At 33.4% G+C, this 27,480-nt stretch overlaps 2 protein-coding genes across 7 annotated transcripts in view; one reads left to right on the forward strand and one right to left on the reverse strand.

The window, feature by feature from the left end:
• JAZF1 (JAZF zinc finger 1) overlaps positions 1–4,889 on the forward strand; it is a 328,459-nt gene extending 323,570 nt beyond the window's left edge. For both annotated transcript variants that reach the window (XM_081283051.1, XM_081283052.1), the window contains exon 5: positions 1,458–4,889. In XM_081283051.1, the coding sequence (XP_081139177.1) occupies positions 1,458–1,634 (177 nt within the window). In that variant the 3' untranslated portion in view covers positions 1,635–4,889. The remainder of the gene's footprint in view (positions 1–1,457) is intronic.
• A 145-nt stretch (positions 4,890–5,034) lies between these two features.
• TAX1BP1 (Tax1 binding protein 1) overlaps positions 5,035–27,480 on the reverse strand; it is a 67,089-nt gene continuing 44,643 nt past the window's right edge. For 3 of the 5 annotated variants that reach the window (XM_081283048.1, XM_081283047.1, XM_081283046.1), the window contains 6 exons: positions 24,760–24,885; positions 22,070–22,141; positions 18,703–18,877; positions 18,203–18,345; positions 6,456–6,538; positions 5,035–5,667 (listed from right to left, as the gene is read on the reverse strand). In XM_081283048.1, the coding sequence (XP_081139174.1) occupies positions 5,466–5,667; positions 6,456–6,538; positions 18,203–18,345; positions 18,703–18,877; positions 22,070–22,141; positions 24,760–24,885 (801 nt within the window). In that variant the 3' untranslated portion in view covers positions 5,035–5,465. The remainder of the gene's footprint in view (positions 5,668–6,455; positions 6,539–18,202; positions 18,346–18,702; positions 18,878–22,069; positions 22,142–24,759; positions 24,886–27,480) is intronic. The other 2 variants (XM_081283050.1, XM_081283049.1) reach the window with 1 other exon arrangement.

The raw sequence follows: 27,480 nt of genomic DNA on the forward strand, positions 1-27,480 counted from the left end.
CCAACAGAGTTCTCTATTGTTGGGCTTACAAAACTCTAAGAAGGAAATGTGATAGTAACAACCACCAAAACCATATATTTATTTATTTTTGTGGTGCTGAACATTGAACGCAGGGCCTCACATGTGCTAGGCAAGAGTGCTCTACTGCTGAGCCACAACCCCAGCCCCAAACCCATATATTTAATAGTAGTCCTCTCAACGTCTTCCTGAATAGTGAGACACGCACTGGGAAACACTTTTCTAACAAACTCATTCACTTAGCACTTACTATGTTTTTACCAGGAACTTGGTTACTCATCAAATAGTAGCAGGAGTCATCCCTGCTTTCTGGGAGCTCATTAAGGACATCCTATGAATGGGTAGAAAGACTGCTGGAATCTTCTTGTTGGGCATGGGATCAGGCCCATCAGGACTGGTATTTAAGTAGTATTTAGGAAATAGCTCATGCTTGGTTTTCTGTGCTTAGCAACTCAACTATCAAGCTGCTGCTTCTCTATTCCCTTATTCTCTAATCTGACTTGGAAATTAAGACTTACATGCAAATATCACCTCTGACATTTCTTTCTTATATCTTCCCCTTAATGCCTGCAACCTGTTTCCTCACCATTTAATTGGTTGAACAACATTAACTGTTCATTAAACATGTAAAGAGTAAATCAAGAAATGGAATCTTACCTAGAATATGCTAGTGAACTAGCAAACCAATTAGAAGAAATCCTGAAAGCATTGTTAATCTTAACATCTAGATAATAAGAACCTAGATGATAAGAAATCCAGTCACATTTTAGTGCCAAGACTAACATAAATAACCTAAACTTTTGAAAGCACATTTTCTATTTGGAATGCAGTACACATCAATAAAGGTAGGGCCTTCATCTGCTCTGGGTGCTTGGTTATCACACATACCTATGCTGCCATAGTGGTACCAGTGACACCAGCTTATGAGCAGAAAATGGACAAAAAGAAAATGGACAAAGATTCCAGGTAAGGTTAGAGGAAATTATTATCGTAGTTGTCTGAAATCAAGACCTCCCGAGTTTCCAAATCAAACTCATACAAGTCTTTAAGATTTGTCCCAATCTGTTGGTTCTTTTTTTTCTTTAGAAACAATTTTGTTGGTCATCCTTAGTATATTTTTATACGACTGACCATTGTTAACTCTGTCAGAGTGGAAAAGTGATTCAGGGAGAAGTAAAGTTCCAGGAAGAGGGAACTGTTCCTATTCAAAACTTTTTTTATATGTAGTCTGAGTCTGAATATATATACTCTTTCACTCCTTAAGTGTGTGACCTGGTGCCCATACACGAGGCTGTCCTTGAAGGGTCGCAACTGGAGTTCATGCAAAGCTTTCTCTCTATAAACAGCTGCCACCCAGATGTGTTAACTGCAATCTTGATCCATACTAAGGTTAAAACCTGAGACTTCATCTAACAGGTAACATTTTGTCTTCTCCACAGAATGTGAATGGCATAAAGTACCACGCTAAGAATGGTCACAGAACACAGATTCGTGTCCGCAAACCATTCAAATGTCGGTGTGGAAAGAGTTACAAGACCGCTCAGGGCCTGCGGCACCACACAATCAATTTCCACCCCCCGGTGTCAGCTGAGATTATCAGGAAGATGCAGCAATAACATGCTGGTCATAACTGTGCCAAGAAATCCTCACCAGCAGTTGCTGATTTTGAAAACAGCCACCTTTTTTTCAGGGGAAGCATTCAGCAACCCTTTAAAGAAAAAGAATTAAATGCATGCTTTAAATTTTTCTGTAATTTTGGAATGACGTATCTTTGTAGAGTTAATGATTTTGTACATTTGCACATGTAATCATCATACCCATTTTCATTACTTTGATATAAGGTGCTAAACAAAAAAAGCTCTAGGTTCTTCAGCACATTTCCCCCAAAACAAAATAAAATTGAGGGCATGTTGCATATGTTTAGTTGTATTGCAGTAATATCAATTGGGGGGAGGAGGGGCTGGCACTGAGATGTTTTTTCAAGATTGTAATGTGATTGAAGTTTTTCAACACATCAACTCACGTTCAAAACCAAAATAATACCTTCATTATCACACTGGTTACCATGCCTTACATAATGGAGTTAGTATTTGTGAGTAGAAAGACTTTAGGTAATGGAATTATAAATAAGAATGTTTAACATATGCTAAAAATATTTTCATATTTAAATAACATGCATAAAAGGTGTGCTTTGTGTTTTATATTTCACAAATCCTTTTGCTCTTTAAAAAGCTGAAAATCTTGCCATCTGACTTATCATTTTAGTGTTATAAATGGCATTTTTGTACAAAATATTCAGTTCACTCATTAACACATTTGTTGAGTGCCTGCTGGGTGCAAGGGATTCAAATACCAATTGTTAACTTTCGGACCAAGATACCAGTTTAGTAAAGTACTTTCCCCCTGAAATCTGTTAAGAAACAAGTGCAAATTTTGTGCATATGAAATTCAGTTATAGCTTCACCTTCCAATGAAGTTTTAAAGCACTTTGTAGTTCTCTATTGCCAACAGTTTAATGTTTATGTGTTGCCAATTCTTGCAACCACTGCCCTAAGAAACCTGTGGGTTGCAAATCAGAATTAAAACTCTAAGCATGTTTCAAAGAGAAACATTTTTGTTAAGACCCTTATTGCCTCCTTTTCATGTTGTGTTTTGAGACTTATTTTAAAGGCACTTTTCCCATCACATTGTAGATGTGTGCATTATCATTGGAAATGTCTGTTTAGCTTTATAAAACATTTTGCCGAAATATGAAAATGAGCCTTATTGATGATTAAGTGCTTCTTGCAGCAGGTGGTCAAAGAACAGTGTGACTAATATGACCCATCAGAGTGACCCACATCTGGACCATTACTGAAGTTTTTCTCACCGACAGTACCATCATGCCTTGAGTGTTCTTTTCTCCCAAGTGCTATTCCTTATACCCAAGAGTTTACCAGTTGCCTAATTATGCAATAAAAATTGCTTCAAGACAGCTAACTACCCACATACAAACTGGTGAAAAGCAAATTCAAATTCCTCATAAAATATCTTTCTTCCCATTCTTTCCATTTGATGAAAAGTCTTACACATGGCTGGGAAGCAGGGGTCCCTCCTCAATTTTTCAGACATTTTGAAAGATAATTCTGTTAAACAGATGGGTAAGATTCTTTATTCACAAGCTGTGAATCTCTCATAATGAGGGATTTAAAAATATAAAGATACTGCCCACTAAAAATTTCCTCGGATCTCCGAAGAGTGGTCTTGGTCCTGAATACAGTGTTATCCTATGTTAAAAAGGTGATCCAGATATGAGAATCAACTAGTTGGTGCATAAAGCAGCCTACTTGGCTATTTCATATCTACCTACAGTTGACCAAAAAAATTAAAAAAAATTAGGCCAGCAATTATTATTTAGCTTTGCTCCTTCTAGTGCAAGAAACTGCAGGCTGGATCAGTAGTTCAACAGCTAAACAGTCATAAAATAGTCATTGTGCATGTTAAATTTCTTTCAATGATAAAACAAATTCCAATTTCTATTTACTTATTGTGACAGTATTACTAAACAGGTAAGGATGGGAATATTTTGTTATACCGTGTATAGTGAATGTATTGTACCGTGTCTGTGAAAACTGTGCTTTAAATTATATTTTCGTATGTTTTGCTGGGGACAGAGCACATTGTTTGAAGGTGACAGAGGTTTTAGAACTGAAGGCAACTTAATCAAAATTCCTGTCAAGAAAAGCTGCTTATAAATGTAAATGAAATCACATTAAAATAAACTGCCTCTGACCCAAAACAAAGATGGCTCTTTATTTTCATCCTCTATTATGAAAAAAAAAAAGTATTAAGCTTACCATGGGAACTAACATATCAGTGCCTTGTTCTATCGTATCTATTGTTTTGTAGTCTTCTGTGGGTGCATAGTTTATTCTCTCAAATTTTTGCTGTGATTGCATTACTTTTCTAAGCTTCGGTCTAAAAACACTATTTAAAAGTAAAGGCTAATAAGATAGTATCATTTCATTAATAACAGCACTGTAACATTCAAAAGGTACTACTTTCAGATTAACATAAACCATAACTGCTAGCTACAAAAAAAATGCTCACAGTGTAAATATATTTTACCTGCACATTCTGCTTGTTTTGCGACTTACCAGGAAGCTGAAACATGGAGTCTTCAATGCTGCTGCCTCTCAGGACTGTCATGTTTTAAAACATTTGAATGCCTAATATACTGCCCTAGATTCAAAAATCTTTTCAAAGGATTCCTGCAATACAGATTCTCCTACAAATACAAGCAACATGATATGCATGCAGTTCACATACAGCACCCCAGAAGTCAATAGTAGATTAACAGTTTGCTCAAAGTAAGTCTCAACATTTGGATAACTACCAAAACAGTAAATGTTAAATTCTTAACATTGACATAAAGAGAAAGAAATACAGTTCCTAAGTTTTTTAAAGGCCAAAAAAATGTGCCCAAAATACTAGGTTAGTGAAAAACTACTGCAAATAAATTTGACAAAGAAATTACAGACCTTGAAAATGTGTCTTCTTTAATGTTAATTGGGACTGCACAGCAGACACAACTAAAGAAACACATTACTTTCATTTGGGTTTATGCATTTACGTTTTTAATCACTGAAAATGTTATTTCAAATTTATATTCTCATCAGGAAAATGTGAAAAAGATACTGACATATTCCGATTTTTATGCCACAAACACTGTTATGAGGTCATTCAATATGAAAACAAATTGTACTGACTTGTTCCCTTTCCCCATTAGTTATAAATACAAATTCAACACAGTTTAAAAATAGTCATTTGGTTATTCTAAATTTTGTCATAAAATTAGCAAAATATGCCTTCTATTAATTCCTAAAGCCAACATTTCATATATAAAAAGGGTATATGCAAGCATATGATCTCATTCTACCTGAACTTTCATTTCTAAAGAAAATTTTAGAACTATTATTTCACGAGCTAAATTATGGACTTTCTATATATATTCAAAGAATTAACTTCGCAAAACTGTTATGATCAATGTTTTTTATTACATAATATTTAGTAATCATGCTCAATCAACAAGATCAACAGAAACTTGTAAATATTCTGCTAAGTAATCTAGCACACTATTACATATATATTTTTTTTCAGTGCAGTAACATTAAAATAATTCCTGTATCCTTTTTTCATACAATTTTGCAAATGAGAATAAATAAAGATATAAACACACAAGAACTTCTTTTCTTAAAGCAAGTAAGATTAATAGTTAGGTTAAAATTATATTTATTGATAAGCCAAAGACTGACTCTGACCCTAGCAACACCAAACTCAAAGTAGCTCTTTGTCAGAAAAGTATGGTAGAGGATGCGTGAAAGTGGTGCCTTGTGGTTTTCTTAGTGGTCTATTTGAAGTGACTTTTTTTAAATTGCTAAATTGTATTAAATCATAATAAAAAGTACCTAGTCAAAGTTTAGAACATGCTGATCAAAATGGGTCTGAACATGCCTTTCAAACCCCTGCTGGTCATAGTCGGGAGGGAACTGCTCGCTGCACATTGGGCACACCTTCCAGTGGCTTTCAACATGTTCTTCAAATTTGCTCTGATCATAGTTGGGAGGAAACATTAGTTCACAAAGAGGACACTTCTTGTGAACATCAAAGCTTAAAGAAAGGAAAATGAAGAATTACAGATTTTCTAATAAATTTATAACAGCAGTAATGGTCAGTACATGACAATGTTACATTTATCAAGTTAGCTGACATTCCTATTGAACAATGTATCTTGAAAGCCTTTAGTTACTCCAGAAGCCTTTTTCCTGCTTCTCAATGCTGACTATAGATAATTGTGTGTCTATTTATAAGGCCTTTAAGTTTAATCTATAATTAGATAAACAAAACCTTTTTCATTAAAAAACACTGGCATTGTGTGAAGTGAGGCTTAGTGCCAAAAATTCCCTTGGAGATGGTAGTATTGGGAATTGAACTCAGGGATACTCAACCACTGAGCCACACCCTTAGCCCTATTCTGTATTTTATTTAGAGACAGGGTAATACTGAGTTGCTTAGTGCTTGCTGTTGCTGAGGCTGGCTTTGAACCCGCAATCCTCCTGTCTCAGCCTCCTGAGCCACTGGGATTACAGGCATGCGCCACCCACCCAGCAAATTCCTCCACTTTTAACTAATAGGAAATGTCTATTGTAAAACTATAAGGACAAATACAATTCAACAGTGCCCATTTGGTTCAATAGCCAAGTTAATATGACATTGTTTCTCAAAGGATTGCACATATCAGAATCATCCAGAGGGCAGTGAATTGCTAGGCCATACACCTGATTCTGTAGGCCACACACTGGGAACTTTCATTTCTAACAAATTCCCAGGACCAACAACACTTTGAGAACCACTAGTTTTAATCCATGTAATTCTACAAAAGAAAAGAAAAAACTTACCTGGAATCAAAGCAAAAGCCTGTTCCATGCCCACGTAAATGCTGACTTGGTGGATCAGAAAGAGTGGGTACATTTTCATCTTCCTAAGCAGAAAGAAAATAATTTTAAAACATTTTTGAGAAATGTAAAACCAACTATCAATTCCTTAATTTGAATAAGCAAATTGACAGAACAAAGGAAGAAAATTATACCTTAATTATCATTTAATTAGACTTTCATATAAATATGTTTGACAGTGAACTTTACAGAATATTTCACTATGTACTAACAGTCTGAACTTCTTAAAAAAGAGGACTCCCCATACCCACAGGGCATACTTTCCAGGATCTGTGGTGGATGCATGAAACTGAGGATACTACCCAACTGCAAATAATTGTTATTGTCTATATATACATACCATACCTATGATAATTTCTAGATGAGTTATGGTAAAAGGTTAACAACAATAATAAAGTAACATAAAACAGTATACTCTAACAAAAGCTATGTGAACGTGGTCTCTGTCTCTCAAAAAACCTTTTTTTTTTTTTTAATATTTATTTTTTAGTTCTCGGCGGACACAACATCTTTGTTGGTATGTGGTGCTGAGGATCGAACCCGGGCCGCACGCATGCCAGGCGAGCGCGCTACCGCTTGAGCCACATCCCCAGCCCCCTCTCAAAAAATCTTATTGAACATTCTCACCTTTTCATTTAAAGGAAGCAATTCAGTTTCCCTTTAGCATATTCCAATTGCCAGCATCAATTTCTCTAGTGCTTCAGTTCCCTTATTAGGTAAAACAGGACTACTTGAACATATACACTGTGATACTCTGACAGCTGATCTAAAAACTGGGATAGCTACTAGGTGACTAAGAGGCAGGTAACTTATACAGGGTAGATAACACTTGTACGAATGGATGATTCAGGTTTTGTGTGAGATTAAGACTATAGGTAACTAAAAACCATGCTACTTAGAACAACACACAATTTTAAAAGTATGGATTAATTCCAGAATTTTCCATTTAATATATCCAGACCACAGCTGACTGGACATAACTGAAACCAGTGATAAGGGTATACTACTGTACAAGAACAGTATTTAGTGAAATGGAGACATATCACATGTATCTGTGTGAATGAAGGTAAAACCAAAACCTTTCAAACCTATTAATTGTAATTAATTTTACTGACTATTTAATCATTCCACAGACTGAGTGATCATTTTCATAAGACTGCATTCATCAATTTTGTGCTTTCGTGAATAAGCCTAGAGTATAGTGTACTGCAGGCTAAGATGCCACACACATTCTATCAGATACATTATTACCCCTGCTCATTAAATACCTGGTGGGGGGAAGGAGAGCAAAAGCAATTTACACTTTCTAAATATGGCAATGATAACCCTATTATTCTGGTTATGTTTTATCACCTATTTTCTAATCCAAGGGAAGTGGCATTGGAGGTGTTATAATGAAAAATGGCAATTTCTTGTGAAATTCAACAAAAAAATCACCTGATAGCTCAAAATCAGAAAATATGCATTGTCTTTGAAGAGCCAATTCATACAATGAAATCTCTCATGACATTGATATTCAAAATGATCAATCAACAAAAACATTATTAAAAAGATACTACACCATATCAAGTGGGGTTCATCCCAGGGATGCACTGTTGGTTCAACATACAGAAATCAATAAACATAATTCATCATATCAATAGACTTAAAGAATCATATGATCATCTCAATAGATGTAGAAAAAGCATGTGACAAAATACAACACCCCTTCATGTTTAAAACACTAAAACAACTAGGGATAGTAGGAACATACCTCAACATTCTAAGAGCTCTATATGCTAAACCCAAGGCCAAGATCATTCTAAATGGAGAAAAATTGAAAGCATTCCCTCTAAAACCTGGAACAAGACAAGGATGCCCTCTTTCACCGCTTCTATTCAACACTGTCCTTGAAACTGCAGCCAGAGTAAAGGGATATGAATAGGAAAAGAAGAACTCAAATTATTACTATTTGCTAATGACTTGATTCTATAGTTAGAAGATCAAAAGAATTCCACACCAGAAAACTTCTAGAACTAATAAATGAATTCAGGAAAGTAGCAGGATATAAAAATCAACATCCTTAAACCAAACATGTACCTATCCATCAGCGATGAATCTACTAAAAGAGAAACTAGGGAAACTACCCTATTGACAACAGCCTAAAAAAAAAAAAAAAATTCATTTGGGAATCAATCGACCAAATAAAGTAAAAGACCTCTACAATAAAAACTACAGAACACTAAAGAAATTGAAGAAGACCTTACAAGATGAAAAGACCTCCCAATGCTCCTGGATAGATAGAATTAATATTGTCAAAATGGCCATACTACAAAAGGATAGGTAGAATTAATATTGTAAAAAATGGCCATACTAACAAAAAAGTTATATAGATTTAATGCAATTCCTATTACAATCCCAATGACATTCTTCATAGAATTAGAAAAAGCAATCATGAAATTCATTTGGAAAAATTAAAGACCCATAATAGCCGAAGCAATCCTTATCAAGAAGAGTGAAACAGGAGGCATCACAATACTAGACCTTAAACTATACTACAGAGCCATAGTAACAAAATGGCATGGTATTGGCACCAAAACAGACAAATAGACCAATGTACACAAGACCCAGAGACAAACTCACAAAAATGCAGTTGATCTCACACTAGACAAAGGCACTAAAAATATTCAATGGAGAAAAGACGGCCTATTCAACAAATGGGTGCTGGGAAAACTGGAAATCTACATCTAACAAAATGAAATTAACCCCTCTCTCTCACCTTGCCCGAAACTCAACTCAAAATGAATCAAAGACTTAGGCACTAGAACACAGACCCTGCGCCTGCCTAATAGAAGAAAAAGTAGCCTAGGATCTGAATTCCTTAGCAAGATTCCCAAAGTCCAAGAAGTAAAATCAAGAATCAATAAATGGGATGGATTCAAGCTAAAAAGCTTCTTCTCAGCAAAGGAATCAATAACAAAGAGAGAGCCTACAGAATGAGAGAAAATTTTATCACACGCACCTCAGATACAGCATTAATCTTCAAGATAGACAAAGAACTCAAAAAACTTAACAGCAAACAAAACAAATAACCCAATCAGTAAATGGACTAAGGAACTGAACAGACACTTCACAGAAGAAGAAATACAATCTGTGAACAAATATATGAAAAAGGGTTCAACACCTCTAGCAATTACAGAAATGCAAACTAAAACTACACTGAGATTTCATCTCACTCCAGTCAGAATGGGAATTATCAAGAATACAAGTAACAATATATATTGGCAAGGATGTGAGGAGAAATTTACTCTCATACATTGTTGGTGGCACTGCAAATTGGTGCAACCATTATGGAAAGCAGTATGGAGATTCCTCAGAAAACTTGGAATGGAACCATCATTTGACCCAATTATCCAAATCCTTGATTTATACCCAAAGGTCTTAAAATCAGCATACTTCAGTGATGCAGCCACATCTATGTATATAGCAGCTCAACTCACAATAGTTAAAACTATGGATCCAATCTAGGTGTCATTCAACAGATGAATTGATGAAGAAAATGTGGTATTACACTCATACACTGCTGGTGGAACTGCAAATTGGTGCAGCCAATATGGAAAGCAGTATGGAGATTTCTTGGAAAATTGGGAATGGAACCACCATTTGACCCAGCTATCCCTCTCCTTGATCTATACCCAAAGGATTTAAAAACAGTATACTACAGGGACACAGCCAATCAATGTTTATAGCAGCACAATTCACAATAGCTAAACTGTGGAACCAACCTAAATGCCCTTCAATAGATGAATGGATAAAAAAAAATGTGGCATATATACACAATGGAATATTACTCATCAATAAAAGAGAATAAAATCATGGCATTTGCAGGTAAATGGATGGAGTTAGAGAAAATAATGCTAAGTGAAGTTAGCCAATCCCAAATAATCAAATGCTGAATGTTTTCTTTGATATAAGGAGACTGATTCATAATGGGATAGGGAGAGGGAGCATGGGAGGAATAGACAAACTCTAGATAGGGGAGAGGGGTTTGAGGGGAAGGGAGGGGGCATGTGGTTAGAAATGATGCTGGAACGCGATGATCATTATTATCCAAAGTACATGTATGAAGACACGAATTGGTGTGACTATACTTTGTATACAAAGAGAGAGATGAAAAATTGTGCTCTATAAGAATTGTAATGCATTCTGCTGTCATATATAAATTTTAAAAAAACAGTAAAATAAAATGAAAAAGATGTCAAAAAAAAAAGAAAAGAAAATGTGGTATATATATACAATGGAATACTACTCAGCCTTTAAGAAGAATGAAATTATGATATTTGCCAGTAAATGAATGGAGCTGGAGAATGATCCCAAAAAACCAAAGGTCAAATGTTTTCTCTGATATTTGGATGCTAATTCATAATAAGGGAGGGCAAGGCTAGGGAAAAACAGAGGTACTTTGGATCAGACAGAGAGGAGGGGTGTGGAGGCTGGGAGGAATGAATGAATCAGACATTATTACCCTATGTATATACATGAGTACACGACTGGTGTGATTCTATAGCATGTACAACCAGAAGAATGAGAAATTATACTCTATTTATGTGTTATGTGTCAAAATGAATTCTACTGTCATGTATAACAAATTAGAATAAAAGAACTAAAAATAAATGATTAATTAAATCTTGGCCCAAGAATAAACATCTTATTCTACTCATCAAGCTTTGTTAATTCATTTCCCAAACCACATAGATTAAAAATAGCAAATCAGACTGGGAAGTGAGGCTATTAAAGCAGGTCCTCTATTAGCAACAAAAAAACAGCTTCAGTGAAAAGAGAAAAGAAGAAGAACTCTAAACATCCAAGGGTATTTCAACACTGGATCACACAGCTTTACTATACATCTTTAAAGATCATGACATTGTTTAACGTTAATTTTTAAAATTTTTAAAATCAAGATTATAATACATATTCTTTGAGAGAACACAAAATTACACAGCAAGTACTCTATTTTGCAAAGATTTCCACCAAGTCAGCACTGAAAGTTACAAATCTGAAAGGATTAACATCAGACTTATCTGTAGCTAGTAAAATAATCTTGTAATTTTTTTAATAATCTGTTAAAATAATCTTATAAGCAAATTAATGGGAATATCATATTGAAATCTGTTTATGAGCAATTTCAAATTATTAAGAACTTTCTTGAAAAACCAACATTTTTATTAGTAGTATTTTAAAACCTTCAAAAAAAAGTTCCAAACCCTTTAAATTGCCTTTAGACTCATCAATATAATACTATTTCTATTACAAGTTGATTTTTAGGCAGAGGAAACAAGCTATTGTAAACTGAAACCTATTTGAAACCCCCAAACTTCTCATTACATGGTTCTCATTAGATGCTTCAAATATACTCTATATGAAAACATTTTTCTTATATAAAGTATATAATGATGTTGGACATTAGAAATAGTCTTACAATGGGTTAACCTTCTGAACTAAAAAAAAAGGATTAGATCACAGTATATAGTGACTCCTCAAAAAACTAAAACCAGCATTACCATATTATCCAGGAATTTCACTTCTGAATATACAGTCAAAAGAATTAAAAGCAGGGACTTGAATAGGTATTTGCATACCCACATTCAAAGCACCATTATTCTCAAAAGACATGAACAACTCTCAAATGTCTATTGATGGACGCATGTAACAATTCTACATAAAGGAATATTATTCAGCCTTACTGAAAGGAAAGAAATTTCAAACATATTTACAATATGGATGACCCTTGAAGACACTGTGCTAAGTGAAATAAACCAGTCACAAAAAGACAAGTAACTGTATGATTCCATTTACATCAGGTACCTAGAGTAGTCAGATTCAAAGAAATCAAAGAAGGGTGCTAGGGGTTGGGGTAGGGTAAAGTGGATGTGATTAAAGGGTATGAAGTTTCAGTTTTCAAGATGCCAAGTTTCTGGAGATTAGCTGTATGACCATGTGAATGTATATAACATATAGAACTGTACACCTAACAAGGTTGAGATGGCAAATATTATATGTATTCTACTTCAATTTTTAAAAAGGCCATGATTAAATTTTAGCAATATACATCCAGAGGTTAACAACTAAGTCACAACACCTGAATTACTAGTATCCAGACTATGGGACTATAACTATTCAGTATTTCTAAACTGTGTCATGATTCTACTTTTACTAGGAATTATTAATTGAAATATTTTAAGTACATTCAGGAATTAATAAATGTCAAGGGAGAAAGTCTCACTACTTTATAAAACTTTTTAACTCAGTAATTATTATTCTAATTCAAAAGCATTCATTCTTTAAAAATGTATACATTTACTAAGGCTGAAGACATTACATAAAAGAAAGTATCAATAAAAATTCTGGGTAACATTTAATTAAGAGAACATTATATCTTGACCTCTCAAAATTTTTATTATCATTAATAATAAAATAAAATATAATATTAAATAAATAAAAGTAATCAATATTTCTCCTTTTATGAGATGTTATTGTTTAAGCTTTACCAGAATAATATATCTGTCAATGGAGGAATAACACTGAACTGTTAACAATTGATAACTTTAAAAGTAATTTAAAAATCAGCAAATAATTTTCCAAGATCCCCATTAGATTTCAAACTGTTACTTTTCTCCACATTCAAAATTAACTCAGAGTGGACCAAAGTCCAAATTTAAAGAGCTAAAAATTATAATCCTTAGAAGAAAACATAGGAGTAAAAATGGAAAATCTTAAGAGGCAAGAATTTCTTAGATATAAACAAAGCAAACAGATAAATTCGACTTCACCAAACTTAAACTTCAGTGCTATAAAGAGTAAAATCAAGAAAGTAAAGACAATGCACAGATTGCGAGGAAATATTTGCAAATCATATATATAACAATGGACCCAATTTAGAAACTTCCAAAGAATTTCAACAGACATTTCTCCAAAGAGAACATACAAAAGCAAATGAAAAGATGCTTACCATCATTAGGCATAAGAGAAACAAATCAAAATCACAAGATGTACCACTATACACCTACTATAATGGGTTATAATTAAAAAGACAAGGACTAGGGATGTGGATCAGTAGTAGAGGACTTGCCTAGCATGCCTGAGGCCCTGGGTTTAATCCCCAGCACTGCTCCCCAACCCTTGCCCCCCTCCAAAGACAATCACAATAACAAGTATAACAAGGATGTTGAGAATTGGAACCCTCATACTGATGTAAAATCATATAGCCACTGTGGAAAACAATTAGGCAGCTCTTCAAAAGATTAAATAAACAGTTAACACATGACCCAGCAATTTTACTCTTAACGAATTTTACCAACAATTACCATTAAAACTGGCCTAGCAATTCACTTTCCCAAAAGTAAAAGGGTGTTCAAATAAAACTTTGTACACAAATGTTCTGAACAGCACTATTTCACAACAGCCAAAAAGTGAAAATAATCTAAATGTCCATCAACAGATGAATATACAATATATGTATACTGAAAACATGACTGAACTCAGCAATAAAAAGGAACCACGTATGTTCTTCATGATAAACATGAATGCATACTAAAAATGGGTAACTCTGAAAACATACTAAGTGACCCAAAAGACCACAAATAATATGATTTGATTTATATAACTGAATATCCAAAATAGGCACATCTATTTAAAAAATAAAGCAGACTACAAGTTTCCTCAGCTGGGAGAACAAAAGAATAGAAGGGAGAGTTGACTGCTAACAGTTACAAGCTGTGTGTGGGAGGAGGTGACAGTTGCAGAGTCATTTGACTACTACTGAATTATATGTTTTATATGGTAAATTATAAAGTATGTGAATTATCTCTCAATAAAGTTGTCACCTTTTCTAAGATTACCTGAATTTTAAATAGTTTACTAGGAAAAAAAGAAACAAAAGCATTTCTTTAACTAAAATCACTGATCTCAAACGTTTAAATAGCCCCTACTATATCAAAGACACGACATAGTTATGGAAAAGGTAAAATTTAGCATTAGGAGATACCAACTAGATACGTTTTACCAGGTAGAAATAACTGTATATGTAAAAAGGGTACAGTGGCACATCCCTATAATCCCAGCAACTTGGGAAACTGAGGCAGGAGAATCACAAGTTCAAGGACACTCTGGACAACTTACCAAGACCTTGTCTCAAAATAAAAAATAAAGGGCTAAGGATGTAGCTTAGTGGTAGAAGGCCCCTAGGTTAAATCCCCAGTATCCCCCAATTAAACGAACAGCATAGAATTAATTCAAAACATTTTACAATGTACATTATCTATTTTTTTTCTTCCTATGTTGCCTATGCTTTTTTTGTGTCGTCTAGGAAACCATTGCCTAATCCAAACAAAAAATATATAGAGAGAAATAAATCTTGGGAGTTTTAGCTCTCACATTTAGGTCCTCCAATTTGAGTTAATCTTTGTATTGTGTGAGGCAGGGATATAATTTTCCCGACACCATTCATAGCAAAGATTATTCTTTTCCCATTGAACTCTTGTGGCACTAATAAAAATGAATTGACTATAATTACATACTAATTCATAAACAGAAAACACTAAAATATAATTTTTAAAACAATATGTGAAAATGGCAAAATTTGAGAAAAGTAAACTCAAACAATGTTCCATGAAAAATAAAAAAGAGGCCTTGATTCTTTCAAGCTGTGATTTTTTAATGATTTTGAAGTCACAGACCCTTTGTGAATCACAGGCCCTCCTGAGAATAAATGCTAAAAACATGCCACAAATAAATATATATCAAAAGTATCTTCAGTTTGGGGGTCCACTGCGAAAGACTCATGTGGAAAGCTGCAAACAAACCTCACATTAATAAAATGTGTGAGCCTTATGTTTCTTTTCTTTAAATTAGGGGGGTGGAGTGAGGATGAAGGTAGAAGGAAACAAGAAAGGCATGAAAACAAGTAGAAAAGAGAATGGGCATTAGAGAAGAGGAAAAAAAAAAAACAGGCTTTTCTAATGAAAGGAGACAGTTTGGACCTGTGCATCCCAAATTTTACTGAGCATATAATCACCTAAGGATGTTGTTATATGCAGTCTAATACTAACTTCAGGAGCAGCGTAGAAGATTCTGCATTTCCAGCAAACTCCTAGGAGATACCACTACTGCTACCCTGCAAACCCCATTTTCTGAGTTGTAATTAATTTAGGCCCATGGTCCCAAAAAGTAGGCTATAAAGGTACTAAGGGGGTACCAAAGGAAAATCAGAGGGAATCTGTGATATAATTTTAATTTCTTAGGGATATTAAATATGCAGAAATACTCAACATTTGTCAGATAACATGTGAATAACCGTTCAAGACCACTCAGTTTCAACTTCAGATAGTACTACATTGCTTTTAGTGACATCCTGGCTTTGAGAAGCAAAGTCTTTGTCAGGTGCTGTGATATAAATCAAGTGCCATGTTAAAAAAAAAAAAAAAAAAAAAAAAACACAAAACAATGTGAAACAGGAAATAAAAGTGGCTTGTCCCATGTGGTTCCAAGGCTTGAGAAGTTATACGGTAGCCAATAGTTACCCACATGCCATTAGTAACCACAGTTATTTAAGAATAAATAAAAATTAAAAGAATCAAAAGAAAAATTTAGTGTGTGTGCACACGCTACTTTTCCAAATGAATACTAAATCTGATAGGAGATAAATACCTGTTAGGTGTTTTGTTTGGCTCATGGGTTGCTGTGGAAAAAATAAAATTACTGAGATCTTAAGGTTGCCTTGAATTGAAAAAGTATGGTAATGTCTGGCATAATCTTATTTGATACACACTTCACAGCCAAACTGAGGAGGTTCAAATCCTGTCTCCTCCCTTCACCAGTTGTGTGGTTTGGGGCTATTTAATCTTCTCTCAGTTTTCCTCTACCATAAAATAGTGATAGTTTCCACCCTTTTAGGACTGCTATGAATAACAAATGTGCTACTATATATAAAGTTTAGCATTAGCTGACAAACAGTACAGAAATGTTTACTGCCACCACCATAATAATTATTATGCTATAGTTACTGCAATTATTAGGAAAATGGGAGTCATAAAAAGCTTTTGATCTGAGTGTTGACTACAGATTCTGGTACAGAAGGGAAGAAAGACAGCAGGCATAGGCATTGACGTAGGCCACCTCAACACTAATTCAAAGGTGCTCACTGGGGCCTGTGGCTGTTAATCACTCCCAGGGGAAAGAAACAGAAGGAACAGGTCAATTCAAATTTGCTTTCCATATTCTTACTAAAACACATCACTTGCAAGTGATTTTTGTTGTGTAATAACAAGAATTTTTAAAAGTTTTGAATATGCATAAAATTGCTCTTTAATGAGAAAAATCTGATTGCAAAATACAATTACTCTGGGAATGCATATTAAGAGTCCTTCTATTTCATTACCAAATCTAAGCATGTCAGCAAATGAGCACAAGCCTCTAACACTGCTTCTCATGGGTTTGCAGGAGGGCAAAGCACACAGATCAGAAAGAACATTCTGCTAATTAAACTGAAGCAGATGACTGCGGAAGAGAAGGGCTTGTCACATGTAACATCTGTGCCAAAGATGATCAGATTAAATATGCAAAATGTGAAGTAAAGGTGTGAAAAAGCAGTAAGATGATACTCTAGACCTTAAATAGGCTACAAAAGTTCTGACAGTTTCCCTAATTATTCCCAGTAATGGACATAGGAGGCCAAAAGGCAGGAGAGAGAAATACATTTTTCTCCATTATGGGTGTTGAGCACCAGGGCTAAAATCATGCCTGTCTGAACACTGATCAGTTTCTGCAAAGGTTAATAGCAATTAAATGCAGCAAACTAGACTAAATGAGAAACAGGTCATGATACCACTGTACTTGCAAAGAGCATAAAAAGCATTTCTTTTAAACTGATCTTAATACACAGGAAATCCAAAAAGAGCTATGAAGAAAACATACTTTCCAAAGTAAAGCAGCTTTGAAAATAAAGCTATTTCTCAAAAGGTGAAAATAATTTCTTAAACACATATTTTAAAAAATGACATTCTACACAACTAATTCCATTATTATCAATATTAGGTTGCTGCCATAAAATCAGAAATGCTACATAAATAAAGATATCTAAAAAGTTATTTCTCTGAAAAAGAAAATTACTACATGATACCTACACTATTCTCTTTTTCTGGCTGAAGTTTTAATGAAGATTCTACCTTAAAAATTTCCAGTATGATATAAAAAGTGCAATATTATGCTTCTGTATGCATCATAATAACTGTTTCTTCCAGCCTAGTACATCTATAATACAAAGAATGTAGTAAGTCACTTAATGATAATTAAGATTCAACTATCTGGCCCAGATTCCTTGGTAGAACAAGCCTGTAATCCCAGCAGCTGAGGCAGGAGGATGTGAAGTTCACAGGCAGCCTCATTGGTTAAATACCCCTGATTCAATCATCATTATCCAAAACAACAACAAAAGACTTAGATATTGGTAACTACAATAGTCTCAGACCATTCTCTGATCTTAATCTTTGACTTTAGTATATAAATCCTAAAGTCTGAAGAATATTAGTTTATTTTTGAATTTCAATACAAGCAAGATTTTTCCAAAAATTATGCAAACCCTAGCATATATTTTTTTCACACATGCACATACCTTCAACTCTGGGACAGATTCAGACAATGGAAATTCAACTTACTTTGCTGTCCTCTGGGTCTTCTAAACCATCAGGCCGACTAAGGTTTCGAGAAGGCTGGCTACAGACAACATTGTCTTCCCAAGAAGGGACTCTTACAGGTGGCCTTTGAATTTCATCTGGATAAAAAGCACCATCTGCTCCATCTGTGATAATTTTGGAAAAGAAAAAAATACATATTTTAGAAGGGTAGGATGAAACTATTTACTACAATTAGCATCTCTATGTATAGATTTGATAAACAGGATATAAAAAACCATACTGTTACATCAAAAAAATACATGTTTTCATTTTTAACCCAAGTGATTTTAGAAACTGAATTATATGTAATAAGCATGGTTCATCATTTCTGGATGTTGCCCTTAATAGTGTTAAACATTAAAACTGCCAATTATACAAATGTTTCCGTTAAAGTAAATTGTGCCAGGAGTTCTCTAATCTCATGAAAATATAAGGGAAAAAAAAAATCCAGATTCAGCTAACCCCAAGCCAAAAATAATAACCTCTTGTTTCCTGTGTTGCATACGGATTACCATACTGCAGAACTGGTTGTACATTTGACAGCACATGAACGTGCCCATTTTGCTCTGAGCATGTGTTGAGACACTGTGAGATCTGTTGGGAACTATGGACTTCCATTTTCTTTTCTGTTTGATTTTCTAAATTCCTTTTAAGTTCCTAAAATTAGCAAAAACAAAGATAAATAAGAAAAGCAATCAAACATTTATAAGGGCAACATTAAACATTTAGCTGAAATAACAATAAAATTACTTCCCTATTATGTTTCAGATATGCAACTGGAAAGACTTCTCATAAATACCCCTTCCAAATTTAACAAATCAGACAGCAAGACAAAACTCAACGTATTTTCAAATTTATTTGTGCTGAAAAGTGCCTTGTTATAGAACTAATTTAAGGAAGCTAATTATTAATCTCTTACTACTCAAAGGTATTAACAATATTTTAAAGTCTTAATACAGAATTATAAACATTTGATTGAATTCCCTAGGGAAGCAATTCATTTTTTTTTTCTTGTTTTGTTAACTCTCTCAAAGTATAAGAAACATGTACCAACTTTTTAACAAAGCCAGTATTCTTCTACTAGGAAAACCAAACAAAGACATCAAGGGGGAAAAAAAATGACTGACTTCATCCTAAAAGTATTAATGGAAAAACCCTTAACTTCTTATTAGCAAATAAAACTCAATAATATTAAAAAACAAACACTATGACTAAATGAGAATGTGAAGTCAGTTTAACATCCAAAAAAAAAAAAATCAATAAATATAATTCACTATGTTAAAAGAATAAAAGGGGTCTGGGGTTGTAGCGCAGTGGGAGAGCCTCGCACATGTGAGGCACTGGGTTTGATCCTCAGCACTATATGAAAATAAAATGAAGGTACTGTGTCCATAAAAACATCTAATAAAAAAAAGAATAAAGGGGACAAATCATGCTGAATAAATATTTTACAAATTTAATACAGATTCGTGCTTTTTAAAAAAATCTCAGCAACCTAGTGTAAAATTTTTTTAAAGTAAAACTTAATAGTGAAAAATTAAATAAGCCTACTGAAGATCAAATAAAAGGCAAGGATATCTGCTCTCACAGCCTCTATTCAAAATAACCAGTGAATTAATTTCAGATTAAGGCAGGAAGACTAAAAATAAAGAAGTAAAACTGTCTTTATTTACATGACATAATCATGTATGTAGAAAAATCCTATCACATCTACAATAACTAGGAGAATGAATAAATTAAAGCAAGGTCACAGTATACAAAGTTAATATACAAAATGAACTGTTTCCATATATCAGCAACAAATAATTAGAAAATGAAATTTTAAACAATTTTACTTAAAGCAGAATCAGTAGGTAAGATTTATTCCTAAGTATTTTATCTTAACAAAAGATAAACAAAGCCTATATACTAAAAACAAAAAAGTAATGCTGAGAGAAATTCAAGAACATAAATGGAGAGAGATTCCAAGTTCACAGGCTGGAAAATAGTATTTTTACACTATTAATATCCCCCAAATTCAATGCAATCCCAATCAAAATCCTAGTAAGAGTCTATATAAATAGATGATTATAAAATGTACATGGAAATACAAATGTTCTGAACAACCTGCCCATGTATATGTATATACACATACATACAATTCTGTCTACAACTGAGCTAATCCCCAGTCCAAACAGCCCATATTTAAAAAGCAGAACATATGACTCAAGAAATATCCCTAATCTGGCTTGTCAATATGCAAAAACACTAATATTAAAGAACATTTTAAAAATATCTCTGGTAATAGTAAACAATTTTCCATGAAAAAAATTTTTCCATTATTTACTATGTTGCTTTTGCTTTATAATTTTTCCCTTTTCAAATTTCTAAGAAGGATTTATGCCAATTATTTCAAGTAATACGAAGATACAAAAATGGTAAATAAGTGCAATGTAGCTCACTGGATTAGCTCTTGCCTATCATGTGCAGCCATAGGTTCAATCCCCAGTAACACCATCCCCAATCCCCTGCAACACACACACACACACACACACACACACACACACACACACACACATACACACACACACACAGATTGATTTTATACTACTAAAAACTAGTTTTTATAAACAAATTATACTACAGAAATACTAGGGAACTATTAGGTAAAATAAACTATAATGAGTCCTTTTATTTGCTCATTTACTCAATATCTACTAGCATTAGGGATTTATGAATAACTGACAAAACTTTCTGACTTATAAAACTTACATTCTAGAAAATGGAAGATAAACAATAAACAAAGTAAAATACAGGATCTGTTAAATGGTGATAAATCCTACAGAGATGGAAAAAGAATAAAGGCACAGAGCATACTGGTGGAGTAGTGGGTTGCAACTTGTACACAGAACAATCAGGAAAAAAATGACATTGGAGTGAAGACCTATAAGTAGTGAGGGAACGAAAAAGTTCCTAGTAGACAATGTCAGTGTGAGTTAAGAAGAATGTACAAACTACTTTAGTGTTGTGTGAGTGGGTTAAGTCACTTTTCTCTTTACTAAGCCCTAGTTTCTTCTGCTATATATAATGTAAGAATATTTTTTATGCAAAAACTTGTGAGGGTCAAATTAGGAACCCATTTATTCCACTCCAGTGACTCAAAACTAGCACAGTTCAATGAAGTAATACCATATCAACAAAATAGCACACGTAATTTGAATTTAAGCCTTAGTAAAATTACAAATTATTTTGTTTTTAAAAAGAGCTGTTTTCATTTATACAGTCAACTAATTATGATCACTTGCTACATTCTATAGATCCATGTTTCAGTAGCTCTTTCCCCTCTTTTTATATACAGGGTTAAGTACAAGGTTAAAATGAATACAACTACTACCATGATTTGTTGCTACTAACTTAATAACACACAAACAATTTTTCCACCATTGCTTTCATACCAACAGTATACATGTTAACACTATGGGGGGAAAATCCAAGTAATGCTATAGTATTATTATGAAAAATTTTATCTTTACAGAGCTCTGAAAAGAAATGGGGACACATACCAAAGTACCACTCTGACAAATGCTATACTACACCACCTTTCTGTTTGAATGTCAGGTAATGCAGTTAAGTAATTTTACAACTTCACAAGCATTTCCTATTACAAAAGAAAACCAGATAAGCACACAAAAAATTTTTAAATTTCAACATATTCTTATATTTGAATATTGTAAAATTTGTTCATTGTTAAACACAAAATAGATAACAAAGACTAAACTAATAACTTTTAACACATACATTTTTCTCATATTCTAAAGTAAATACATGAAAGTTTTTGTGTTGTTTTTTTAAAAGCACATTGCTTAATACCTTCTCTCTGGAGAGGTTTTCCAAATGTGAAGTCAGACCACTTATTTCTTTGTCTTTTTCTGCCAACTGAAGCTAAATAAAGAAATAAATTAATTTTTTTCATCATTTATATTCCCTCCTTAGAATCTGAGATCTAATTCATATAATTCTATCAAAATAATTTATATTATCAAATCCATGTATTTTCTTCAATGCTTACTCTTTGGCTTCTCTGAATTGTTATCAATAAATTCCTCTTATTCTTAAAATTATTCCTTTGGTTTATGTAAAACTGTATCAATACTATCATTCTCCATGCCCTTTGTGTCTACCTTTTCTTCTCAATCACACATACGAGTATTCTTCAAAGTTTCTTTGGCATCTCTGTGAAAAGTCACTTTTTTCCATGCCTTGAAAATATCCACAAATACTGACTTGTATACCATTTCTTGTATACCACATCTGCTTTTTAAACAGATGGTTGGATACATTCACATTGCTGTCCTTCCCTCACTGTAAAGACAAAATGTCCCAAGCCTTCTTTCCTACATTTGTTAACAAGATACCATCAAAATCAGAGAACATTGATGGTTAGAATACTTCCTCCTCCTCCTCTTCCATTCCCCAATGCTTTTACTCCCTGTCATTCATTCCTTCATCCACCACCCACTGACCACCTATTACAGGATAAGTATTAACAGATGCAAAATCAAATAAATCTACTCATCAAGAGTTCTTCCCTAAAGATGCATTTTAATACGTTCTTTACTAGACTTATGTCCTAGTCAATGGCATTAGATCAGGGAAGGTATTTTCAAAGGAGGTGGCCTTTATCGATTCATTTGAAGAATATTTCTCCCCGATTCCCTCACCTTTAAACTGTTTATATGTTCCAACATGTAAACCATCTTTAGTGCTACCAAATTATTTTCAGAAAGGACCTACTCTAGTTGGGTCCCTTTTAGCCTAAAAAATTCTAAACAGAAACTAGCACCAAATTCCATTTTAGGCCTTCCAAAATCTGGCTTCAAACTTTCATTCAAATCTAATCTATAGATATTAAAAGCCTTATTACTCAACAGTTTCCAATTAATAAGAGTCCAAATGCTTTAGTTCCCCAGCTCTGCTATCTACATCTGACCTCCAAACCTGTATAATACTATCTGTTTGGAACAATTCTTCTTCCTTTTCCTAACTTCGCTTCTCCTCCCTTTCAGTTCAGTCTTTCAAAGGTCTAGTTTCTCCATAATATCTTCCTACTAAATATGTGATTGGAAACAACCCCAGGGTACTTGAAACATCATTCACGTGAAACTTTTATCACATTTTACCTTACCTACTCAGTCCATGTTTGTGTCAAAAGTGAAGGGCATTAAATAGGTTTCAATAAATATTTAGCAAACCATTTTTTCTCATCAACATGCAAAAAATTTTAATATATTCAGTATTCACACTTGACAATAATAACAGAAGCTGTAGTCGCTGAAGACAATATCCACAGGAATCTCGGAAACAATAATGATTCATGAAATATCATTTTAAGAATAGAAGGTTCACCAGTAAAACTAGCTCTCTTCAGCTTCCACAAAGAAAACTTTAAACTGTAATTTAAAAATTAGATACAGATAAAAGTAGCTATGATACAGCAGAACTTAATCACAGACTGCATGCCAGGAAAGTCACTGAGCCACATCCCCAGGCCTTACATGTATATTGTAAAATATATCATACTGCACTCTATTCCCGAGAAAGCTAATACTTTACTACTTAGTAATTAGCTAGACAGCCCAATAATATTTTTTACTAATCTTCTTATAGATATGATTTATCATTTGAATTTTTCTGCTCACTTATGTTACACTGGCAAAAAATAATTTTAATTAAGATTTTATCATTTACCTTGCAGAACTTCATTTAGGATCACAATAAGACAACTGGGGAATAATTTTTAAAATTCTAAATATTCTAAATTAAAATAAATTTAAAATTTTTAAGAATTACTGATGATATATTATTATGACATAAAACCCACTGAGGCCCCCAAATAATTTAACATACATGTTTGTTTAAAAATAAAGCCAGGCATGGTGGCACACACCTATAATCCCAGCAACTCAGCTGGCTGAGGCAGGAGGATTACAAGTTCAAAGCCAGCCCTAGCAACTTAGTGAGACCCTATCCCAAAATAAAAAATATAAAAAGGGCTGAGGATGTGGCTCAGTAGTGAAGTGTCCCTGGGCTCAATCCCCGTAGCCCCTGCCAAAAAAAGGCAAGCAGGAGAATAATGAAATGATTGCTTTTAATCTTTAAAATAAGCACAATTAAAAGATAATTTTTTAAAAAAATTTCTCTTCAATGTAGGTGTACACAGAGGATCAAACCCAGTGCCTTACACACATTAGGCAAGTGCTCTACCACTGAGCCACAACCCAAGCCCAAAAGATAAATTTTTAATAGCTATCTGAATCCACAGAACTAAAGCCATAATACTAATTAATACGAATATTCATTTTTCTCAGTTCACACTGAATGATCTACATTCAATGAAACTAAATACACACCATTTTCATTTATAGAAGAAAATGATATCTCAATTATCCATATTAAAAATGTGTATTAGGTTGATGAAATGACAGAAAATACATTTTCAAAAGCATCAGGTGGTACAATAAGTTCTATGCTTTAGGTTTGTATACAAGTGCTAAACTTACTTTATAATTGTCCTCTACTTCAGCTAGTTCAAGTTTTACATTTTCAACAATTTTCATTTGTTCTTTCCATTTCAGCTCCATTTTTGCAAGTTCATCAGCATATTTACTGCATTTGGTTTTCTCATCCTAAGTAAAATTAGTATAATTATCAAAAGATTTTAAATCCATATAAAGTAAACATATACACAAACATACTTAAATGTGTACTAATATTTTTCATAACACTGCTGTAACAGCATAAACATAAAAGGACTAAATGTCTATCAATAGATTAATCATTTTATATCCATACAATGGAACAGTATAAATATATTTAAAAGGCAGATGTTCAAGCAGACAAAAATGTCAAATTACACTGAAGAGCATGTTGCAAAAATAGTACAATATAATCCATTTTTACTTTTGTTTTATATAATTATATATGATATCTATGCCAGTATTGTATAGAAAAATATAAATTTCATTATTAACAGCTCATATCTGGGGATCAGGATCAGGGAGATACTTTTTACCATCTCTGTTCTTTTTATTTGCAGTGACATGATACTTCACAATAGTTATGACTTTACAAAAGGATGGAGGAAAATCATGTATTCATACAATTGCTTTTTCTTATAACCCAAAACATCTTATGGAAGGAGTTAGAAATCATGACAAAAAGGCAATATATGACCATTTCATTTTCAATGTTTTAGTTCAAGGTGAAGTTTAAAAGTATACTTTTGAGTAATTCAATGGAGAAAGAAATACCTTTGAAAACAAATAATACTAAATCAACTATGGTTCACAGAATTAAATGCAAAACCTGACTCTAAAACTTCTAGATGGGCTGGAAGTGTAATAGAGGACTCGCCTAGCAGGCTTTCAGTTGTGTGTTCAATACTTAGCACCACAAAAACAAAACAAAAATCTTCTAGAAGATAACATAGGAGAAAATCTTTATCACTTTGGATTAAACAAATATTTTTAAAAAGAACAAAATATAACGGAATGATTAATAAACCATCATTAAAATTTTGCTTTTCTAAAAACACCATTAAAGAAATGAAAATGCAGATTGGGAGAAAATATGCACCACAGACAAATGGCGGAGAAAGAAACTGTATCTAGAATAAAGAACAACTACAACACAAGATGAAAACACAATTTTTAAAGTAGAAAAAAGATCTAAATAATCACCGAAGGAGGGTGGGAAGGGTACACAGCTGACAAGCATAAGAAAGGAAGCTCAGCATTAAGTCATCAGTGAAATGCAAATTCAAACCACAATGAAATTATTATGACACGTTCATTAGTCTGGCTATGTAAATGGTACAAAAGTACTATGTAAAATAATCTGGTGATTTCTCATACAGTTAACCAATGTGTTGCCTACCTTATCACCTACGCATTTCGATCCTGGATATATACCCACAAGAAGCAAAAAACTGTTAGGGTCACAAAAAAGCTTATATACAAATGTTCATAACAACTTTACTCATAACAATTAAAAACTGAGCAAATGCTCAACCACTTGTAATATATAAACAAATTATAATACATATATAAAATGGGATACTACCTCAGGAATGAAATGGCATGAATAAGCTAACAATATAACAATAATATGGACAATTCTCAAAATAATTTGTGCTGAAAGAGGATAGGAAAAGAGAACATAGTATAATGACACCATTTTATAAAGTCATACAAAAAAGTTAGGTTACTCAATAGTGGCAGAAAATAGGCGAACGTTTTCCTGAAAAATGAAGATAGAAGAAAGAGCCAAGTTGCAAACAGGCACAAAAAAATTGGGGAGTAATGGAAATGTTCATTATCTTGACAATATGGTGATAGTTTCTGGACCGTGTAGGTCAAAACTGATCAAATGGCACACTTCATATATATGTGTACTTCATTGGTTTAAAAAGTGTACCTCAAAAAAGTTAAGCCGGGTGCGGTGGTGCACACTTGTAATGCCAACTGCTCGGGAGGCTGAGACAGGAAGATCGTGGGTTTGAAGCCAGCCTCAGCAATGGTGAGGCACAAAGCAACTCAGTGAGACCGTGTCTCTAAAGAAAATACAAAATAGGCCTGGGGATGTGGGTCAGTGGTCAAGTGCCCCTGAGTTCAATCCCCAGTACAAAAAATAAATAAATAAATAAATAAATAAATAAATAAATAAATAAATAGATTTTTAGATGTTCCTTCAGAAAGTCTTACTTGAAGAAACATAATATCTTCTTTTAATAATATTGGTATATAATAAAAAATTTTAAATACTCATTCAGAATTGTTTCATCCTTAGTTAAAGATAGTTTAGTCCCTTACAAATAATTATAGTCACACATTGCTTAATGATGGGCATATATCCTGAGACTGCTTTCTCATTAGATAGGAGACTTTGTGGTTGTGGAAACAGGTTTCATTCATATTGAAGATTTGCTGTGGCAAGTAATTTTTCTCCACAATCAGCTTATTTTGAATTTTCTAAAATTCTTCAGCTACCTTCACATCAGCACTTGGTGTGCTTTGCAAACTCACCACTTACTTTTACATTATGTAATGAATAATGAGCTAGCGGCAAATTTAACTTCATAAGCTGGATATAGCCTTTTCTTTCAACATCACACATAAACTTTTTGCTGGTTGTGATCATGGTGTGGAATCAGATAAACTTCTATATTTGGTTTTCAATTCAAATCTCTAGAAATTTTTAATTGATATATACTCTTCTTGAAT

This window comes from Spermophilus citellus (genome assembly GCF_964194105.1).
Source record: "Spermophilus citellus genome assembly, chromosome: 3".
In the NCBI taxonomy this organism is placed as follows: Eukaryota; Metazoa; Chordata; class Mammalia; order Rodentia; family Sciuridae; genus Spermophilus; species Spermophilus citellus.